The 22083-nt window shown below is 48.6% G+C and overlaps 1 protein-coding gene across 1 annotated transcript; it reads left to right on the top strand.

The window, feature by feature from the left end:
- The first annotated feature begins 6841 nt into the window (after positions 1 to 6841).
- On the top strand, positions 6842 to 20265 carry CHGA (chromogranin A). Its single transcript, XM_082058556.1, has 8 exons — positions 6842 to 6954; positions 7402 to 7448; positions 11453 to 11546; positions 11957 to 12025; positions 14154 to 14252; positions 15845 to 16351; positions 16812 to 17272; positions 19722 to 20265. Exons 1-8 carry the CDS (start codon positions 6909 to 6911, stop codon positions 19803 to 19805), a joined length of 1407 nt encoding a protein of 468 aa, XP_081914682.1. The 5' UTR covers positions 6842 to 6908; the 3' UTR covers positions 19806 to 20265.
- The last annotated feature ends 1818 nt before the right edge of the window (positions 20266 to 22083 follow it).

The raw sequence follows: 22083 nt of genomic DNA, 5'->3' as shown, positions 1-22083 counted from the left end.
ATAAGTAAGGGTGTTTCCAGTATCTACAAGGAGTTCAAATTCAAACTCCCATCAACATGACTGCATTAAGATCAAGTTCCAAAGGAATAAAGGCCAGACCACACTCCCAAGACCCATAGACAGGCTGTCTGGTGCTTCCATCCTTTCACAGGAAACCTAGAATAATTAGGAGCCTGCTTCTGCTCAGGATTTGTCAGGTCAACCAGGAGACTTTCTAGGGCCTTTCACTCTCCAAGTTTTTTATACTATCACAGGTTTAGGTCTACAGAAATCTCTAGCTGAGCAAAGCAAAACAGTCTTTGGTGGCTCTAAAGTAATATTCAGAGGGAATAAAGTGTCAAGTCTGGTATTAGAACATGCAGAATTCAGACTGTTTTTCCACTGTTGGTTTTGGTGGTGATGAATAACAGTGATATGTCTTTCTTTTTTGTTAAGACTTCCCCTGAACAGCAGTTATTCCCCCTTGTAGCTGAAATCCTCATTATTACTCTACTCCTTGCCTGAGTAAAATTAAATGATATCACTGCCTCTGGGACATGCATCCCAAAATTAGGGAGGGAACCCAGATCAAGGACTCAAACCAAAACTCCCTGAAAAGGGTAAGAGATTTTCTATTGTCCTGAGTATGTTTGGATTCAGGCTCTTAATGAACAATTTGATTAGAAATGCAATAACAAATTTGCTCCTTACACTTCCGGTTTCTTACTCTGTGAATCTATGTCAAGCAAAACAACTGCAACATTCGCCTCAGTACAGAGTCAAGCACTCACTGCAGCTTTAAATAAAAAGTTAATATAGTACCCATTTGTCTTCTCTATCTGGGGGAAACACTTACATCTCTGCTCCCCTGGGGGTTACACATGTCAGCAATTGCCTCTTAAATGGCATGAAACACGTACAAGGGTGTCATCGTGTTTGTGGTTGTTTAGCTGACTCCATAAAAAAAAGCGGTTGAGAGCCAGCAGACATTGTTTCAGTAAAAAACCTAAAAAACAGAGTGAGAGGCATGGTCAGGCATCTATCTATCTATCTAGCTATCTATCTAGCTAGCTAGCTATCTATTCATTCCCAGCAAAGTAGAAAGCATTATTTGTCCTGACACATTCCCACCAGCAGTTTATAGCAGAGTCTGAACTCAGCTGAGTACAAATGGAAAGGAGACCTCTGCAAGGTCAGTGGTAGAAGCCCAAATCTGTCCCTCCACACAGAACAAACTGGGGGTGCAGAACGTTTCCTCAGGATCCAGCTTTTCTTTGGGCTCATCCTGCAATGCAGAGGAACCTGTGGGGACCATTTTGTCTGCAGAGCATGTGGATGGGGCAGGCTCAACAGAAGCTCTGCTGCATTGAAGGTGCCTTGTGCTGCTGTCCCTTGCTCTGCGGAAGGTAATTGCTGCTCCCCGAGAACGGGCACTGCAGTCCCTGCTCTCCTGGGAAGAAAAAGCATTGGTCAGAAAAGAAACCTGAGCTCCTGTGGTGTGAGGAAAAGCCCAGTAACAGTAATTTAAGATTCTGTGGCTGTTCCTCCAACCACTCTGTGCTGATGTTCTCAGGCAATTTAATACCTGAAAGGCTACCTCCTCCTGTTCTCTGCTTAGTACAGAAGGAAAAGGTTTGCTTTGCCTGTAAAGAGAACATTCATTAACTGGCATTAACATGCAATTTGGTGTTCAAAAACTGCCTTATCAACAGAACATCTGAAGTAAGAGCCATCTGCACTGCAAAGGCTGCCTGCAGCTCTGCTTGATCTGTGTGGAGAGTAGCCTGACCCAAACCAGGGTGCAGAGAATAACCTGACCCAAGCCTGGGTGAAGAGAGTAGTCCGACCCAAACCAGGGTGTAGAGAGTAGCCCGATCCAAACCAGGGTGAATAGAACAGGCCAAGGTGCCAACTGAGACCAGTGAAGCCACAGTGGGAGTCTTTTTCCTTGCCTCATCCAGGCCAAGTCAGATTGCTTAGTACAGGCTGAGACTGCTCTCTACTACTGACTTACTGCTGGAGCTGGTCTTAGACACACAAGACCTCCATACATCCTCCCTATCCTCTCCACTGTGTCTTTTATATGAGGCAATAAATGCATCTTGAAGGATACTGACTCCTGAGACTTCTGTGTATGATCATTGCTAAAAGGAAAATCAGGTATTTCAGGTATGTCCAGAAAGTTTCTGGGACACTAGTGAGTGAAGACTAAAAAAGTCATACGGAGAGCAGGACACACCTGTATCTCTTTGCACTACACAACGGGTAATTATATACTATAGGTAGTTAGACTGTGGGACTCACTGGCTAGTAGCAAAGTTTAGAGGAGCCATTAAGAACGAGATGATTTGGATTGTTTCTCTTGGAAAGGAAATGAGTAAGAGAGAAATGTAACTATCTGTGAGATACTCACTGGTCTAGGGAAGAAGGAAGAACTTCTGGTGGCAGTGATGTGTTTTTGTCACTGTTTAGAGAAGAATATTCTTGGTGGACAGTAATCCCTTGGTAGTCCTTAAGCCTCGCTTTTGTGGTTGGCACTTTTGGGGGATAGAGGGGTGTAGGAAGCAGATGCCCAGATGACTGTTCCGCACCCCTTTCCTCCATTCTTTTGCAACAGTGGCAAGGAAGCAGGCTGTGTTCACTCTTCTTTTCATCTCTTCAAGTGAATTATTTCCAATGCGAGCCAGGGAGATCAAATAAAACATCTAGAATGGAAAATGCTTATGAGTTTCATGATCCTAAACCCTGTCTTTAGAAAAAAAGATATTTTTAATTGTAATTGTTTGGGTTTTTTTAATTAAGGTATTTGGCACTTCGTCTCCATGAAATGAGAAAGCTAGCAAAAGTGCATCTAACTTATATATCAAAAACCCCACCCCTGTCATGATCACAGCATTTGATCAGTATGCCTACTCTGGCTGTGTGGAGAACCCAGGAGACCCACTTAGGCCTGTGTCTCACTTGGTGTTCACTGAGCAACTGTCCTAGAGTGGATGGACAGCTTCAGGAATGAAGGAGCAGGTGTTTAAAGGCAGAAGATGAGGAATAAGATAAATCTGTACCAAATGTACCAGGCAGCCCTTCGATGTACAGAATAGGGGATGATGTTGATATTGAGGGTTCATGGGTTACATACTTAATATGTACATTAGCATGACACAGACTTTATTGTTACAAGTCAAATAAAGCCATAGCCATGGGCATAATCAGTAATTTCCTGAGGAGGCTGTTTGAGATCTTTCTGGCTGGGGAGAACCTCCATCTCCACAGCCTTTTACTGACTCAGTGGGGCTCACAGGAATCAGCAAGGGCTTTCCCTTTCAACTAGTGCTAGGGGAACTGACGAGGGCATTGGAGGGGTATGACATTTTCCAGATTGGTGTTTGAATAACATTTAGAAAAGTTATATTGAGATCCAAGATATCTGTAAGGGTGCCCAGATGGTATTCTGTGATCACTACAGAGACGTCTCTTCTCCCAACAGAGAACATATTCTATCTGCCCCAGTGGGAGCTCTACATGCCAGGCAAGGATGGAAATGGATAGGAGGAGCAGTAGCTACTGTCATGATTGGGCACAAGGTTGGGCTTATTTGTGGGGTGTAAGTAGGCCTTTGAACAAGAAAATCAATTAATTTCAGGTTGGTGCAAGCACAGTCTAGACTCAGAAAATCAAAGCAAGTCAACATCAATTTGCCTCTGACCTGAAAAAGAAGAGAGAGGACTGCCTTTTAACAGCATAGATGGATATTCACAACAGCACTGTGAGCTTTGAAGATCCTTTCTATTTACAAGCAGACAAGAAAGGCTTCTGTGATAGAACTGAGAGGCAAGTGTGATCGACTAACATGTGGGAAAGAAGAAAGGTGTGGTGTGGGGGTTTTAATAGACCTTGCTACTAATCTGACAGTGTGCTTACATTCAGGTTTTCAGTCAAAAAGTTATCGTAATTATTGCCTATTTTTTCCTTAGTGGTCTTTTAGGTTAAACTGTGGGTAATAGCTGTGCCTTGGCTTCAAGCCTTTTTGATGTCTTCATGAAAATAACATTTTTCCTCTTTCTATGCCTCAGTTCCTAGATATGTAAAATCACAGCAGTCTGAAATGCAGTGTCAGTGTTTCCAAGCACAAGAGAGGGCTTAATTTTTAACCCAGTTTCAGACAAGAAATCAGACAACAAAGCTCTCAAAGTAGCAATACTCCAGATCCCTTTGGTTTAGTTCCTAAATTATGAAATAAAAAATAATTTGACTCATATGTAGTGAATGAGAATAGCACTTAAACAATATGAACTCTTGAGAAAATGATCTTACGCACAGGAAGATGTTCATATATCAAAGTGGCTATCAACCTGGCCCTCTTGTTCACTCAGGTCAGAGCATGAGTAACACAACAGCGCTGGGTGTCTACTTCCTTCCATCCATCCATCCATCCATCCGTCCGTCCGTCCGTCCAGACATTGTCATCTTCTCAGATCACCTTTAAAGCTAGGAAGGCAAATATAATTTTCCCACCACAATAACTCATCTCCCTCTGCACCTGCATGTGTTGTCTTAGTGACCACAAACACATAATGGTATATGGTTCTCCATATTCTCACCACACTTCATGCACTAGAAATTGAGCAGCTACAAGGAAAAATGAAATTTCTCTGTACAGATAGAAATGGATTTTTGTAAGACTGCAACTGGTCAGAAATGTCCATCATCATCACGTTGCTACCTACTAAAGATCTACTCCTGTTCTCCATATACTAAAACACAAGCTACTTCAGAGACTCACAAATCTGCTCTTCCCTTGAAGTCTGCTTCTGCCATTGCATTTCTCTGAGTGGCAGAATATCTTCCACTTTTTTATTTGATCACTTTTGCTCTTTGACATAAATCTTTCCCTGACATGCTGTACTTTGACAGTTCCTAATATAGCTGTGCCTAATGAGACAAATTCCAATAGCAGAAGTACTGATTGCTGCATTAACAGTTTCATATCCATTTTCCTGGAATAAGAAACAGAAAAATTCATCAATTATATGCCACTACAGTGGGAGAATGCATGCCATACCTGGAAAACATTCAGTCTCTCCTTTGCAATGAACTTAATGGATGCAAGATGACAACTTGAGACAGAGAGCAAAAGAAATAGTCATGGGCACTACACATCCTGCGACATTTCTCAAAAAGGGGCCCCAGGGAAGAAAAGGGCTTCATGTAAGAAACTGGATTAGAACTGAGATGATTCACTGTGCTAATAAGATCAACATTTATATGTAAGGATAAGTAAATATTGACTAGGTAAACATAGCCTGATAAGCAGATCAATCTGTTTATCTCTTAGGAATACATAGGAATTAACAAGCTTAATAATGCTCAGCATGTCAGACTAAGAGACTAAAATGTTCTGGTGTTTCCTGAAGGAGTAAAAGGCCATTTGTACATGACACCCACCCCCAACCCCCCACCTCCAATAAATAATTAAACACCACATACACAAATCCCAACCCAACAACAAAAAGAAAGGATATCTATTGTTCCTGGAGGATGCAAGTTCCCTGTGCAACAAGAACTGTCATGGGTGTTCATTTCATGGTCTTATAAACATTTAACTATCAATCAAAGTCATCCACAAAGCACTGTTCAGAGGATCAATTTATTTCCAGCTTTTCTCTGCTATTAAATATAAAATACAACAGACAAGGTGAGCTTTGATTTTGTATGAGTGGGTTTTTACAATCTAAATGTGCCTTTTGAAGCATGCATTTAAATCAGGGAGATATTAGAGGACTTTTGGGAATACATTTCCATATGCATATAGAAAGAGAATGTGGAAACCTATAGTGAAGTCTGTACACCCTGATCTCACAGAAAATTCTTATAATCTCAGAATAAATATGTTCTCTTTAGCTCCTTGAGTGCAGGACTCCGTAGTGAGCAGAATAAGGTAGGGTGGGGAAGAAGGACAATGCATTTTTCTGAATTTGGTTTTCTAGTATAAGTCCCTGGCTTTTGTGACCTCTGAAATTGCTTGAGGGATAGCACAGAGGTGCTATTCCTAAAGAAGAATTGTCCTAAAGAAGCATCAGCATCACTTTCAGAAGAGAATCCAACTGTCTCACCTGACAGAGTCACAACAGCTCAGCAATAGACACACCGGCCTTTACTATTTACCCAAATTATATCCTACTACTTAAAAATATTTCTTAATATGGCTGGGACTTATAATCTCCATTTGCAAACCAGTTTTATGGTGACCAGTTCTTTGGTTCTTGACCAGTCTTACAGGCACTCCTATCCTCTGTGGAGGCATTTAACAGGCACCTAAAAAAGTCAGCATCTCTTCTAAACTATTTGTCTAGGTAACTTCTGCAGTCAGTGAAAGACAAGGGAACTATATCTACAAGTGGCTACACTAGCTGAAATATGTGAATTGGCTCTCACTATTGACTACTGGTACGTACAGAGAGTGCACATATGCAGAGGTGCTTATAGATTGCAAGTGTTGGGTGAGGCACTGGAAAAGTGATATCCTGGAAACACACCCCACAACCATCCCGCTCCACTGAGAGTGAGAAGGTGGAGAAACTGGCCCCTGGCACCTTGCTGCTGGAACCCTTTGCCCGGACAGCCTGGAGGCTCAGGGGAGGAAGCCTGGTGGTGTAGGCTGATGGGAATGCTGTGCGCCAAGGGAAGGGGGAGGCGGGGAGGAGGCGGGGAGAGAGGAGGAGTGGCTTCTAGCTTCCTCCTGACGCCATTTCCGAGGGACTGAGATATATAACTGAGCCGGTTGCTGCAGTGCCTCGTCTGGGATCTTCGGCCAGGGCACTGGCGTAGACACACACGGTGCTGGTCTGTCGCCGGCACTTCGCCTGGAGCTCCCGCACCAGGGACAGACTCATCCTCTGCCCCTCTCTTCCTCCCTCCATCCCGCCAGTACCATGAGCCGCCCAGGACTTCTGGCCGTGCTGCTCCTGGCCGTGCCGGGTAAGTGCCTCTGTGCTGAGGTCCGTGTCCCCGTGTCCCCCATCTCCCGGGACCCGCAGGCCGGAGTATGGCGCTGCCCCGCCCCGCTCCGGCCGCGGCCCTTCAGCACCGCGGACAGCGGCTGTCCCGGCCCACCCCCACCCCCGGTTTCAGCACCGCGGACAGCGACCGCCGCAAGGTCACTGCCCGAGGGCTCCGCCGGGCCCTGCCTGTCCCGCAGGACGGGGCACGGGCCACTGCCACCCTGGGGACCTGACTTTCCCTTCCCTTCCCTTCCCTTCCCTTCCCTTCCCTTCCCTTCCCTTCCCTTCCCTTCCCTTCCCTTCCCTTCCCTTCCCTTCCCTTCCCTTCCCTTCCCTTCCCTTCCCTTCCCTTCCCTTCCCTTCCCTTCCCTGTGGAGGTGAATAACAAGCTCTCTTTTTTTTTGCCCTCCCCTTATTTCTACAGCCATGTCCCTTCCTGTGGCAAACGACATGAATAAGGGGGACACTAAGGTAAGGATGGGCCTGTAGTGAAAGGGGCAGGTGAAGCTGGAGGATGTGATGTTTGATATCCACTTAGATGGCTGTCTTTAGGCTGCCCCTACTGAAATGCCCTGTAGGAAGTGCCAGGGATGTACATGAGATCCCTACAGCAGGATCAATCCACCCCCACTCCCTCCCAACTAGGATTTACCCATTGTGCATTCCCTTCTGGGCACCTGGGCACCAGGGAAGTCCCTCAGGATGTAGCAGAAGGACCAAACAAGCTTGTCTGGAGAATGGTGAGGCTGGGGATGGGGGCTGGATATAACACTTCTCAGTACTCCTACTTTTAGCTTTTCAAAGCTCCCAACAGGAGGTGACTCAGGGGAGAGTGGGGGGAGATGTGATTCAGGAAAGGGCATTGCTGGAACTGTGTGTGTTTGGGGGTGTATATACATCTGTGTTTGTATGTGTGTGATGTGATACTTAAACATGCATGCTCCTGAAAAACAGGCAACTGGCTGCTCTCAGATTGCTAATCTGTCCTTAGCCACTGCTCAGCCTGTCTGGATGTCTGCAAGCAGTGCAGGACTTGGCTGACCTCTCCAGCCTTCTTTTATAGGCTTCTATGCATACATTTGGGTCATGCTTTTCTGATATTCATGGCTGCTCTTTGCAAGTGTGTGCACTCCCAGTGGGCTCTTGGCACCTTTGGATGGGTGTGTTTGCCTGTGTTGATTTGTGACAGTCCTCCCCTTGCTGATATTATAATGCCTATAGTCTTTCAGATTAGCTTATTTTTAGCTGCCCGTATTAAGATTTCTACAGAAATTCATGTCCAGAAAGGGAACATCAGCCTTTTCTCCTCTACTTATTGAATGTCTCTGTTTCCTGAATTATTCTAGCCACATAATATTTTTCCCCAAGCAGCAGTAAGGGGAGAGCACTTTCATGTCACTCTCAGCAACAGGCTCCATCATACAGTGTTTCTGCTTACTGCTGCCTACAGGGCAAGGGCCATGAAATATGCTTCCCTGTGTCCTGTCAGATGTGCCTGGGCCTGCAGAGCTGTTGCTTTGTTAAGACCTTTAGCCTGCTTAGCCCTTGCTGGGGCTGAGCCAGGAGCTGTGAGCCCCTGGGTGCCTGCCTCAGGCTGTGTGCTGCTAACTGAGACAGAGGACTCAGGGCAGGCACTGGCCATTTCAACTGGCCATGCCAGAGTGGGACATTCATTGGGCATCTGGTGGGACAATCCATTAATTCCACAATTTTCCTCATGAGATCAGTTCCACAATATGTAAAACATGGCACTTTCCAGCAACCCATATTTAGTTTTTGTGGAAGCTGGTGTAGCTCCATGGGAATACTTCCACCAAAGAAGGATTGTCTCCCAAGCCTGTCCCTTCCCTGCCTACTGCACTGAGACAGGCTCTAGCTGAGAACAAAAATAGACCACACCTTTCTCTTGATTTTTACTGCAATTAGGGCTTTTCCACCTTTACCACCCTCTGAGACACAGTATTTCAGTGAAGGAAGTCCTGATCTCACAGGACAGATCAGGACAGGGATGTCATTACATGGGTGAGCACCACAGCTCTTCCTACACACCATGTGGCTCTGGATGTGCTCTGTGCCACCAGCATTTGTGAGTGGCTTGGGGCTGTAAAATGGGTAGTCAGCATCTGCAGGCCTTTCCTTACAGCTCACCAGGCTTTCCTTACACCAAGGGTTTTCCATGGGGAGCTCAACACGACCAAAGCATTTACAATATCTCTGTCATTTGCCCACTCTTCTGCTTGAAGGACACTATTTCTCACTTATAAGTGCACATTTCAGAAAAGCCTGAGCAGAGCCAAGCTCTGAAGTGGTGAAGTTTATCATTGTAAGGACATGATCCTTTGGATATTTCTGTGTAGGGACAACAGGAACAGCTCTTAAGATCTAGTTACATGCTCACAGTTAGAGGATAGCTATGGCAAAATTCCAGTCCAAGTTTCTGCACTGGATTAATTACATTCATTTGGAAAGGATCTCCTTCATTTCCTGATGCAGGCTGTTATTTCATGACCTTGTGAAGTCTCACTCTGCAAGACCTATTCTCACAAAAAGCCAAGGAGAGCATTGTGGAATGCCCGCACTCTTCATTTCTTTATTTTACAAAGTTCCTCCACAGAGCTGGCTGTATTTCTGTGGTGACTGATGTGTTTCTTTGTGTTCAGACAAAGACCTCAGATCAGCTTAGAAGTCTTCAAAAGAGTGTTTCATTGGACCAGGTTCTTATTTCTCATGTTGAGAAAGTCTTTACTTCTGAAGCTGCCTGAAATACAGCTGCAATAAATGGCTCCAAATGTTGGGTAGAATGGGAGGGAAGCATCAGAATCTGGGTTTTGTTCTCTTTAATGGTAGAGTGAAGTGACTCAATACAATCTAAAATCAGTATCAATGGACTGTGGTACAAGAGAATGATACCAGGGAATTTTCCTCCTTTCTTTTTGTTAGGTCTTCCTGCAACATTTTTAATCCAGCAGACAAACCACTCAAACTGTGTAAATAGTTAAGAGTTCAGCATTTTATGGCTGTGATCTGCAGAATTCTCTCCTTACACAGGGTGAAAATTTGCCCATTCTGGCTGGTCAATGAATATATCCAATTGCCTGAATGAGCAACATTGTAGATGACTGGGAACTGCTGTCTCATGTTTAATTTCTACTGCAGCCACAGGGCTTTGCTCCCCAGAGAATGCCACCTTGGGAGGGAGGTCAGCACTCTTAGGTCTGCCTGCAGAAATCGTCAGAAGAAAGAGGTTCAGTGAGTGAATTTTTTGCCCCCAAGGTTTACTTGTATAGTTTTTTCATTTTAGGTTTGTTTGTTTGTTTGTTTTTCCCTCCACAGGCACTTGTGAGCCCTGCATACTTTCTGGTCTGTTTGTAAATCATCATTTTGAATGAAGCAGCCCAATTTCCGCTATACTAAGTGGCACTGGACTGTAGTGAATGCTGCTTTCTCTCCTGTGTGACCATTTGGGTCCACCATGGCCACACATCAGGGCTCCCAGTGGTCTGTCTTAGTGTGGCAAGTGTGCCTTCCCCCCTGCCAGAGGTGCCACCTTGCCTTTGTGCCTCTGGTTTTCGTTCTCCTACCACAAATTCAGCACTGGTTGATTCCTGTGGGATCAGTGGTGATGCACTTGCATGAGTGAAGAGCTAAGCCTGCAATCTCAGTACAAGTGACTAACCAGATAAATAATGCTTCTCATTTCATTTTACACTGAAGAAAAAGGCTGCTGGAAAGGGCAGGCCCAGAGTTCATCCTGTCTGGGAAGCAGTTGCAAATGCTTTGGAGGGAACTGCGGGAGCTTCTCTGCTTTCAGATAACCTGCCTCTGTCAACAGCTCTTCCAGCCTATAATAGATGGCTTGAACACTCAAGCACAAGGTCAAACACTTCTAGAAAGTGTCTGGTCCTTCTCTAGGGCTTGAGAGCAGTATTTCTCATCCATGTTTGAAAGTACAGTTTACCTCATGTCACCCTTCATGCCTGGCTGCAGTTGAACTATGATGCTTTTCTTAGGTCTTGAATAGCTTGCAAGATTTCAGGGTCACCTATTGAAAAGCTTGACCACTTGTTGCTGTCTACAATCTCCCACTGAGCCCTTTTATGAGACACAGATTGAGATATATTGACTTAAAAGAAGATGATTTTGAGCTCTTTATGTATATATACAGATCCCCTTTAATCTCCTTATGTGCCCAGCCTCTGGGGTGGGCCAGAGTCATGACATTCTTAGCTAAAGTGTGTGTCATGGTGAAGAAGCTCTTCCCATTGCCATGTGTCGTTCGCTTACTTCTCAGTTTTGGAAGGTACCTTCTGTTCCTCTGTTAGGTGGAACAGGAACCGAACATTCAGTTCTGGCTCAACCAGAAAAGCAAGAGGATCTGTGCCATCATCTGCTGTGTTTTAGCCTTGGTAACAAATAGGTTGACAAAAAAAAGACAATAAAGCAGTGCTTTAATTTGTATTTTTGTCTCTTTCTAGGTGATGAAGTGCATTGTAGAGGTCATCTCTGATACTTTATCGAAGCCAAACCCCCTGCCAATCAGTGAGGAATGCCTAGAAACACTCAGAGGAGGTACAGGCTCAGATTTAATGCTGGGTATCAGCAAGAGCAGATCTGGCAGAGACACAGTCAGGGGCCGGTCCTGCCCTGACACATGTTCTAGCACCTGCCAAGGGGTCTCTGACACACTTGCTTTCCTTGTGGTCACCCCATCAGGCTGCACCAGGCCCTAGAAGCAGGGACAGAGTCACTGCTCATCAGGCTGGCACTGCAGCAAGGGCAGGCACTGGGTGATGGGAAGCTCCTGGGTTTTCATGAGACCTTCCTGTCATCTTAACCACAAGGTTAAGAAATGTGGCAGCAAATCAGGCCGAGAGAGAGAAAACCAAGAGGGAGGTGGTGTTTAGGGTGTTTTTTCATTTTCTGGGTGAGGGGGGAGGTTGTCTTTGACCACCTTGTGGACCAAGTCTCCCCTATTGCAGATGAACGAATCATTTCCATCCTTCGCCACCAAAATTTATTGAAGGAGCTTCAGGAAATTGCAGCTCAAGGTACAGTTTCACTACAGTTATTTGGGAAGAGGGGTTTCATCTGTTGTAGCCTCCTGCACAGTTTTGTTTGGGGTTTTTTGTATTTTATATTAACTCAACTTCATATAAATGTGCCTGAGGAAATCTAGTTTCAGGACTTCCAGTAGAGACTGGCAGAGTGGGTACAGCAATTCTGCTTATAATAACTCCAGTATGCATCTGATTATTTAAATGACTCTCAATGTAACTTGGTGGTGATGCAGAGTATAGGCATTTGGGGGTGGGAGAACACTAAATGGAAATTCTGTAATTTCATTCAACAAATAACCACCAGGATTCAAGCTAGAATGAAAGAGAGGAAAACCTTCACTGTTTGTGCAGCTGGAGCCTAGCACTAGACCCAGGTGTGGCAGAAGGGAAGCATCACTGAGCATCAAGCAGGACTTGTACCTAAAACAAACCCCAACAATGAAAGCCCCCAATGGGGATTTTCCTGTTGGCTGCCTTTGGTTGAATGCAAGTTCCTTTGGTTTGGAGAGGTGTGGGCAGCTCTCCACTTGTCAGTGTGGGAGCAGCAGCAGCACAGAGCTGTACAGAGGGGTGTCCAAGGGGAAAAAGGCCTATTCTGAGGTCCCCAGAGCTGGTGTGCAGGTCCCAGGCAAGGCTACTTTAAAGACAGTGTAGGCTCCTCTGCCATGGTGGCCCAGTTGAGGAGGCAAAAGGGCTCTCCCCAGTCTGCAAGGAGTGCTGCTCCTGGCCTTCTCTTCTCCTTCTCCTTGGGGTAAACCTGGCTGGCAGGCATCTCTTGCCAGGGCATCCCTGTGCCCTGCACCTGTGTGGCATGGCTGCCAGGGATGGGTGGTAGACAATGCCACCAGGCACCAGAAGCAGGGAAGCCACAGAGGCAGCAGGGAGAAGGGAGGGGCAAAACTCAGGAAGTCAAGGTTAGAAGAGAGCCCCGTGCAGCTCCCAAAGCAATAGTTTTGGCACTGCCCAAATTCCACTGGCAAAGGGGCCAGCTGGACAGTGACCCCAGACCAGCTCTGAAGATGCTCCGATGCTCCAGGAGGGACATGGACCTCCTCATTGCACTGGGGTGCTGCTGCCCAGGCTCACCATGGTTGTGATTTGGGGTGCTCAGCTCTCAGACAGGCTGTGCCGTACAGCATGGAGTCCATGGGAAGGGATTTGTTTCGCAGAGGTGCATCTTGCTCTGCTCTTTCCTTGGCTTGAGCCCATCACACCATTTTGTCCTGGAGTAACATGAGCTCCAGATCACAATGACTTGGGATGGGAGAGTCATGTCGCTAAAGGGAAGAGCAAAGTTATTTATCTTGGTCCCCTCTGTGCTGGCTGCAGCTGGTCTTTCTCAGGCTGGAGAGCCCACCCCCATCATCCAGCTCCACCCCATCTAGGGCTAGAGAGGATTGGGCTGGCACTGTTGGCTCTTGCCTTTGTGTTAAGGTATAGAAGCAGGGCATGAGCTGGGTTAGACAGGGCCTGCTTGGCTGGCACCTCCCACTGGGATGGGCTGCCTGGGGAGTGTGGGCTGCCAGGGCAGCTGTGCTCTGACCTCCAGCTCATGCTGCCTTCAGACAGCGCTTTCTCCAGAGTGTTGCTTTTGTCAAGCTGGCTCCATAATCCCAGAGATTGAGGTGTGGGCCCTTGGGGCCCTGGGCCATCCCTGGAGCAAGAATGATTGCTGCTCCTCCGTCCTGGGACAGGGGCCCCCACCACCAGGCAGGAGGGCACAGGGGCTCTCAGTGCTCACCTAACAGAGGTACATGGGCAGCATTTGTAAGCAGGCAATTTTTATCCTTCCGTACTCTGATGCTTAAGTCTTTTGTCAGCCTCAATGTGCTGCAGTTCAGCGTCTCTTAAGTCCCCAGCTCCCCATTAATATTAGTTTTCCTTAGCAACCCTGCATCTCTGTTTGTTTAGAAACATTTTTCTTTCCTGCAGATGATGGTTTTGATGGTGGCTTTGTTACTGGAGTTGATTCATGTATCAACTGCCCTTTGGCAAATTTGTCCAAATTTGTAGAAAATATGCATATAATTATAAAGGGCACAGACCTATTTTCCTACCTCTACTTTCTGAAAAACAGGAGGCGCTGTTGCCTTTCCCTACTTTTTGTTACTTGATGCAGGTGCCAATGAGAGAACTCAGCAGCAGAAGAAAAACAGTGGCTTTGAAGATGAACTTTCCGAAGTCCTTGAAAGTCAGAATGACAAGAACAAGCAGAGAGGTCAGTGTCAGCCCCCCCAGGAAATCCAGGTCAGGCTGTAAACAAGGATGTTCTTTCTAACAGCCTTGATATGTCCATCTGCTTCTCATTTAGGCGTCTCCTTTCATGCTGCTGCTGATACACACAAGCAACCCTGTGTTTGCTTTGTTCTTACTTACCAGCTTAAACAACATGTGATTTCTGAGCTACAGTGATGGTCAAGTTACCAAACTGATACTGATCTTTCCCCTCCTCCTGCCAACACCATCACTCACTCCTAATGCTTAAAATGAGTCACAGCCAGGGAAATCCTGTACTGAAAGACTCCGTGATACAGGGAAGAGCAACCTGTCTGCTCCTGCCACCCTTATTTCCAGGCATCCAAGATACTAGGTTATGGGGCTCTGAAGGAAAAATTGAACTTTGGAAACACACAGTGCACACACCCACACAACCCACCTGTGTCTAGGAAAGACCATGTTCAGCTGGGGTTTCCCCATGTCATGTTTCTGTGGTTGGGCTAGAGACAGGCAGTGTAGCAGAAAGGAGGGTTTGGCCCTTTCCCTTTTCCACATCAGGAAGAGATGATGCCAGCGTGGGGTGAGATGGCTTCTTGTCCAGCAGCAGCAGAGGGTCTCGAGTGGGCTCTGGGAAGGTGGCTGAGCAACAGCAACACAGCAATGATGCGATGTCAGCCCAAAGCTGCCCGAAGCAATGAGGAGCAATACCCCCAGGGCTGCTCCTGCAGCCAGCACAGCCAAAAGCCAAGAGAGAGGACAGGTGGCTCTGGGCCTCCCTCCTGCCAGGGCAGACCTGAACGTCTCGCTCCAGCAGTGTGGAAACTGCACGAGGATGGAGCGTGGCACTCTGGGCCATCCAGGCCTACAGGCAGCCCAATGACACCAGCACAGTGTCACTGGTGGTCACCAGCCCTGCGTGACCATCTCTCTGCATCCCCTCACCCCAGCAGACTCCCCAGCCCTGCTTCGGGTTGTGCTTGGCTTTCCATATCCATCTGGCTTTTCCCACTGCTCTTCAGTTCCCCGTCTTTTCTTTTGAAAAGTGATTTCTGTGGCTAATTAGGTTAAAAGAGGCCAGTCTCTGACATGAGGAAGAGCAAATACCCAGCCCACATTAAGCTCCTGCTGAGTAGCTGCTTTGCAGAAGCAGAGCCAGCCCCCCCTTCCTGTGGCTCAACTGCAAACATGCTGACTCCTTCTTCAACCTGGTGGGAGACATAAGGATGCAATGTTAGCGCAGTTCTCAGAGCAGGGAGAGCTGTGCAAGTGTCATATTACAATCCTAAATAATTTCATTTTTTGTGCGATCTGGTTTCACACTGGCCAAGTTTGCTGCTGGCATCTCAAGAGAGGGTGATGAGGACTGTGCTGCAGCAAAGCACTTCAGCATATGTTTAACTTCAGCCTCGCGAGGCTCTCCAGGAGAGCAGCAGCTTGAACACAAGTGCATGTTGAAGTGATTTGTGAAAGGATCCATGGGCTAGTTAAGCAGATTGCTGAGCGGGACTGAAGATCCCTAAGAAATGCGTGGGCTTCACTGGTTGTGAAATGAGCTCTCAGGAGAGGTGTTGCTTCTTGCTCCTCCCTCTGCAGGTGTGACAGGGGAGCACCCTGAGGAGGAGCAGCCCATGGAGTCCCTGGCTGAGCTGGAAGCACAGAAAACCCAGCAAAATGAGGATTCAAGAGAGGAGGGAAAAAACAGCCTGGAGGAGAGGGAGCCCAGGCCACGGGATGCTGACCCTGGAGAGAAGGAAGACCAGGAGGAAGCAGAGAGCAATGACATCAGAGGCGCAGAGGATGCCCAGCGAGATGAAGCTTTGGACAACCACATCAGCAAAGACTCCAGTGAGGATGAGCAGCAGCAGCAAGGGGATGAAGAGGAGCAGCCCAGAGGCCCCAGAGACAGCCTGGAGCTAGAGGATGAGGGAGAGCAGCTATCCAGGCAGGGCCGGGAGCAGAGCAAGGAGGCAGCAGGGGAGCGTGTGGAGCGGGAGGATGACGGAGGAGATGATGCTGCAGAGGAGGACCCTACCGAAGCAGAGAGATCACTTGATTTGGCTGAGGAGGATGAGGAGGCTGAGGAGATGCAGGGAGATGACAGTACGTATCCCAGATGACTGCACTGACACCTACCCAGGGTGAGCTGAGAAAACTGTGACAGGCAGATAAGAGGCTTTAAAGCCTGATAGTTCAGGCAGGTGCTTACTGGGTTTGCAGACACACCCCTGCCAACAGGAACCCAGACCCCCCCTAGGAGTGCTTGACCTCACGCGCCCATGCACAACAGGTAACACAGACCGGGCAGCTGCCTGCCGCTCAGTTTTCATAGCATCTGGGGACAACTGATTGATTTTTCTTGAACTTCCTATGTGGTGTTTGACTGTTGCCTCCAAGCCCCGCTACTGACACGTGGTGACGTGAGAGTGGGTGTTTCCAGAATCCTGGCAATACGGGCCCAAGTCAGGAAACCCATCTTACATTGTCCCTGAAGGCTCAGTTCAGAGGTGGAGCACAGCCAGGTTGACGCTTGTGCTCACTGTTGTGTTTAATGCTCTTTCAGATAATGATGATGCTCTGGGATTTGGAAAAGATGGGAGGAGCTCTGAGGAGGAGGAGGAGGAGGAGGAGGAAGAGGAAGAACAGCCCCGGGCACTGAGAGGAGGAAGGCATCGCCTGGAGGATGAGGACACCTTCCAGACCAGGGATGCCAAAAGTGAAGAGATGGAGGAAGAGTCCTCCAGGGAGTGGGAAGACTCCAAGAGGTGGAACAAAATGGATGAGCTAGCCAAGCAGCTGACTTCGAAGAAGCGCATGGAGGAAAATGATAGTGAGGAAGACCCAGACAGGTCCATGAAAATGGCATTCAGGTCCCGCAAGTATGAGTTCGGTAGTCCAGAGGAAAATGTGAGAAGGTCTTGGAAGCATCATTCAAAGGAGGACAGCACTGAAGGAGGCTTTCCACTTGCTCCTATGCCTGAAGAAAAGAAGGATGAGGAAGGCAGCGCGAACAGGAGAACGGAGGTTGGTGTACGTAAACTTAAGACTAAATCCCACTTGGTTATTACTTGGGAATCCAAACTGTGCTTGGAGATGTGGATGGCACCTTGGTGTTATGCAGCCAGCACCAGTTCTCTCTGACATTAAGGAGATGCTTGGTGACCTTTTAGCCATAAAGCCCTGGGTATTATTGAGATTTGCACCTGTCTGTGTCCTCATTTTTTTTTCCTTGTTTTAGCGACTAGTGCAAAAACATCCTCTGCCGCAGACAGTCTTAAAAATGAGACAGGACTTTTGCACTGGTCCGTGCTGGACATGGTGACCTGAGCTGTCTCTGATGCCTCGAGTTTGGTCCTGTGTTCCAAAGCCTCTGCCCCTGGCTCAGGGATGGAGTCAGTAGTGTCAGACCTCTTACAGGGGTAAACCAGGGTGTAGCCGTGGTGAGAGAGCTGGGGCGTTGGAGTGGAAATGGTTGACAGTTACGTGAATACATCTAAGCCAGGCTTCCAAAGTCAGAGACCTACTGCAGAGACCTTGCATGATGGAGCTTGGTAGTTCAGCACTTCCCCAGCAGCCAGGGGTGGTATTTTCACCTTTGTGCTGAGGCCCACCTCCAGGCATGGATGTTTGAGATAGTGATGGGGGCTGGATGGTGGGACTGGGCATGGAGTCTGTGGGTGTTTGGTCTGGGAAAAGCCATGATCAAGTGCCCAGGAACAGACTGGGGCAGCAGATGGGTGGAGCTAATTTGCTGCGGCTCTCTTGCCTGAAACACCCCTCTTGCCTTAGGCACCAAAACATTGCCCAAAGATTGAGCATCAGCATCCCCTGCTGGGAGGGCATCTCCATTTGCGTTGGTTCAGAGCAAAGCCAAATATCTTGGCTTTGAGCTGGGATGTAGCAGGTGCCTGACGAGGAGCTGGGCACCTGCCCCATCTGCCTCCTCATCACCATCTGCTTGCATCCCAGGTGTCTCCCCCAAGGAGGCTGATGCCCACCCACCCCTGCCAGCCCCTCTGGGGTGTGCCTTGTCCACAAGGTGGTCGTCTCAGCTGCCAAAAAGTGACTGGGAAGGAGGTTGCTGAGGCTGAAAAACTGCTTACTGTTGTGACAAGATTTTTTGGTATTTTTTTTAAAAAAATAGATCAGACCCTCTGGGAAATGGTGAAGAGGCATCAGACCAGTCATGCAGCAGTAAGGCACAGGGTCTGCTCTGCCAGAGCAGCTGCCACCCTGTCCCCTCTCCTGGCTTTTGGGCTATGGGGCTGGGTGGCTGGGCCAGTGGGGCCAGCGTGGGCACAGCTGGGGGACATGAGTGCTGTCCCCTGCACCCGCCGGGGCTCAGCACACTGCTGCAGACAGAGCCTTCCCAGAGGCTGAGCCAAAGGCCCTGCAGAGAGTCTGGGTGACTTTTTACCTGTTCAGGGGATGAGGAAAAAAAAAAGCCTTTATTTTTTTTTTTACATACTTACATTATTTTTTCGCCCCAGCCACACGTAGTGCAGGCTGGTGGCTGAGGGTCAGCCCGTGCTTGGCAGCTGCTGCAGGCAGCGGCATGGCTCTGCTCCCTCTGCATGGGAGAGGGGCCGTCACCTCAGCTCTGCCAGCAGCGTAAGGCACTTTTTGCACTGGCAGCCCAAAGTTCGGTACCACAGAGCCTGCTGCTGTGCTGGGCGAGCACACAATCTGCAGTGAGCCCTGGGTGACACAGCTGTGGGGGACAGGCAGGGCTGGGGCTGGCAGCGAGACGGGGCAATTGCGTATGACCAGCGTTCAGGCAAAGTCATGCAGTTACAAGTTTGAGTACCTTCGCTGAATAGAATAGCTTCAGGTGGTGGCATAAACGCACAAGAGCCACTGTTGAAAAGTCACAAAGTGAAGGGCAGCTTGAGCTTTTAAACTGAGAGCTTCCTCAGTCACTATTTTCCCAAATGGAAAAGCATCTTCTGGTGCTGGAAGCACGTGTGGACACTCAGCACAGCATGGAGGGCGGGGACACCGCTGTCCCCTCCAGGAGCAGGGCACATCCTGCAGCTGCCGCAGGTGACAGGCACCAGTGCCCATCCCGGTTTGACACCACTGCCTTGGTGCAGGTTCCCAGTGCTGTTCGGCAGCACCCGCTGCAGCCCCAGCCCCCCGGCAGCCAGCCCCCTCCAGCCTCATGCTCTGCAGGGACAGACCTGTCAGGGGCTGCCCTGCCTACCAGCGGCACTGGGGAGGGATGGGGATCGCATATCTTGTCCCCATCACCAGCTGCAGCAATTTAACATCAGGACAGGACTAATTGGCGTTGAGCCCAGACACCATCTGTCCAGAGGAGTAAATGCAGGAGTGGGCTGAGGGGTCAGGGTGAGATGTAGCTGTGCTAGTGCCATCACCGACAGTGAGCCCCAGGCAAAGGCTTCCCATAGCTCTGGGCGGCAAGGGCTGCCCACCCATGGCTGCTGACTTGTGTCCTGGGTTTTTGTTGCAGGACCAGGACCTGGAGAGCCTGGCCGCCATCGAGGCTGAGCTGGAGCGCGTCGCACACAAGCTGCACGAGCTGAGGCGAGGCTGAGGGCCCCAGCTCGCCCTGTGCAGGTGAAAGCCACCGCCGTCACCCTCTTCTGTCCCCAACGCATTTTCATTTCCTGATTTAAAAGCAATTAAGCTGGAGCAGAAGCATTGTGCCTAGGAAGCCAACTCACTAGTGCCCAGGCCTGCCTCCCTCTCCATAGTGTTGTGCCCATAGCCGCTTCTTCGCCTCACGCTCCCCTGTCCACATGGATGCCCACCCGCCCAGCTGGGCAGCGGTGGGTGCAAAGCGCAACCTACACGTGTATTTTCTGTCTGGGTGGGGGTTTTTTCCCTCTTTTTTTAAAAGACAAGACAGCTTTCTAGAAAGTTCTCCTTCCACCGGTAGTTTCACTGGGTAAAAAACTGCAATAACTTGTTATCTTTTGATTAAAAGCTGATAACTCTGACTGTAATATATTCTATATAAAAAATTTATCTAAGGAAAAAATAAAACTGTAGTGGGTTCCTTCCTTTGTTTTGGCAGCTTCAGTCTCGGTTGTCGGCACACTGCAGGTCTTGTACAGTCGTAGTAGAGAGGAGGGGAATGGAGGCCTCCCCTCGCCACAGACCCGTTGTGATGGCGTTTCCCTCCCTAACCGGGCTACACCACTGCTGGCCACCGTGGCCCAGCACTGAGGACATCTCCCCACAATCTCAGGCACTGTGGGGCTCTCTCTGCCCACCCAGGGCCCAGTGGTGCTGCAGAGCCCAGCCCCGATGCCAGGTGTGCTGGATGCTGCAGGGAGACATCGGTCACATCTGTAGTTCATCAATGAACACAAGGTTGACCAGAGAGAAATCAAAAGTCTAAACACTGGGGCAAGACTTGACCAAGTCGAGCTATTGGGACAATGCATGAGTGGGTTAAAAACAAAAACAAAACCAAAAAAACAAATAGGCTAGGAAAACTACTGGTTCGTGTTACCCAGAGGTGAGGCTGGTCCTTAGGGGATGCCCCTCCTGTGCGCTGGCTCGCAGGAGCCATGGTGTCCTGCTGGCACAGCACTAGCAGGCAGAACCTTTCCCATCCTTTGGGCTTCAGGCTGTGTGCCAGCTGGAGGACACAGGGTGGTGCCTTGGCTGGGAAAGCTTGCCCCAAAAGCCTCTGAACACTGATCGTAAGATTTTAGACTATCTACGTGTATCAGTAGGAGAAGAAAAGAGCATCCCACCGCCAGGGCTGTATCCTACCCCCTAGTTCAAAGTTATCTCCCGTCACCTGCAGCCCACAGAACAGCTGAGATGCTCAGGGAATGGCTGTCCAGCTTTGGACTCAACTTATTCCTTTACTCTGCTAAAAACATCAGTGCTGTTGCCTGTAGAGTGAATTGCACTGGAGGTGGACATGTGGGGTGCCCTTGATGCAGGAGGTGCTGGTGTCCAGAGCTGTTCCCCCCACCTCCACCCACAGAGCAGCTTCCCCGGGGCGGCTGGGGGAATGGGCAGTGCCCCCCGCCCCGGCCCTGGCAGCCGTGCAGCAGCTCATTTCTTTTGTGTCAGAGTCTCTGTCAGTAGCATCACCCATACATCCCCTTGCAAACTCAGGTCCACATGTCACAATATATTCACAGAAACCCTCAGCCACCCACCCCACCTCACCCCTGCCAAAAGAAACAAACAAACAAAAACCCAAAACCAAAAAACCAACCCAATCCCAAGAAATGAAAAACTCCCCATTGAGAAGCAGCCATCTCCAAAGGACTTGGACCTAAGATTTTCCAGAAAGGATGGTGGCAGCAGACAGAATGACTCTATTGCTGCTGACCTCGTTAATGTTTCTGAATATGTAAAGTGTGAGTGTCAGGAGGATGGAGCCAGGATTTCTTGGTGACAACCAACGGTAGGACAAGGGGCAGTGGATACAAACTGGAACACAGGAGGTTCCACTTAAATATGAGAAGAAACTTCTCAGTGAGGGTGACGGAACACTGGAACAGGCTGCCCAGGGAGGCTGTGGAGTCTCCTTCTCTGGAGACATTCAAACGCACCTGGACACATTCCTGTGTAACCTCATCTGGGTGTTCCTGCTCTGGCAGGGGGAATTGGACCGGATGATCTTTCGAGGTCCCTTCCAATCCGAAACATTCTGTGATTCTGCAAAAATCAACACGAGGAAAAATAACATTATTTGATGGAGCTACTATAAATTGTCTTAACTGGATAATCGAGCAATCACAAACATTTGTGACTCAAGGACTTTGTCTGAAGGGAAAGATGAAGTTGAAGGCCAGAGCTCTGGGCCTGGGAGAACACCTCACCAGTTCTGAAACGCTGTCCCT

This window comes from Streptopelia decaocto (assembly GCF_964273445.1).
Source record: "Streptopelia decaocto genome assembly, chromosome: 7".
Taxonomy (NCBI): domain Eukaryota; kingdom Metazoa; phylum Chordata; class Aves; order Columbiformes; family Columbidae; genus Streptopelia; species Streptopelia decaocto.
The sequence above is the reverse complement of the archived record's forward strand: the minus strand, read 5'-3'. Positions and strand labels throughout refer to the sequence as shown.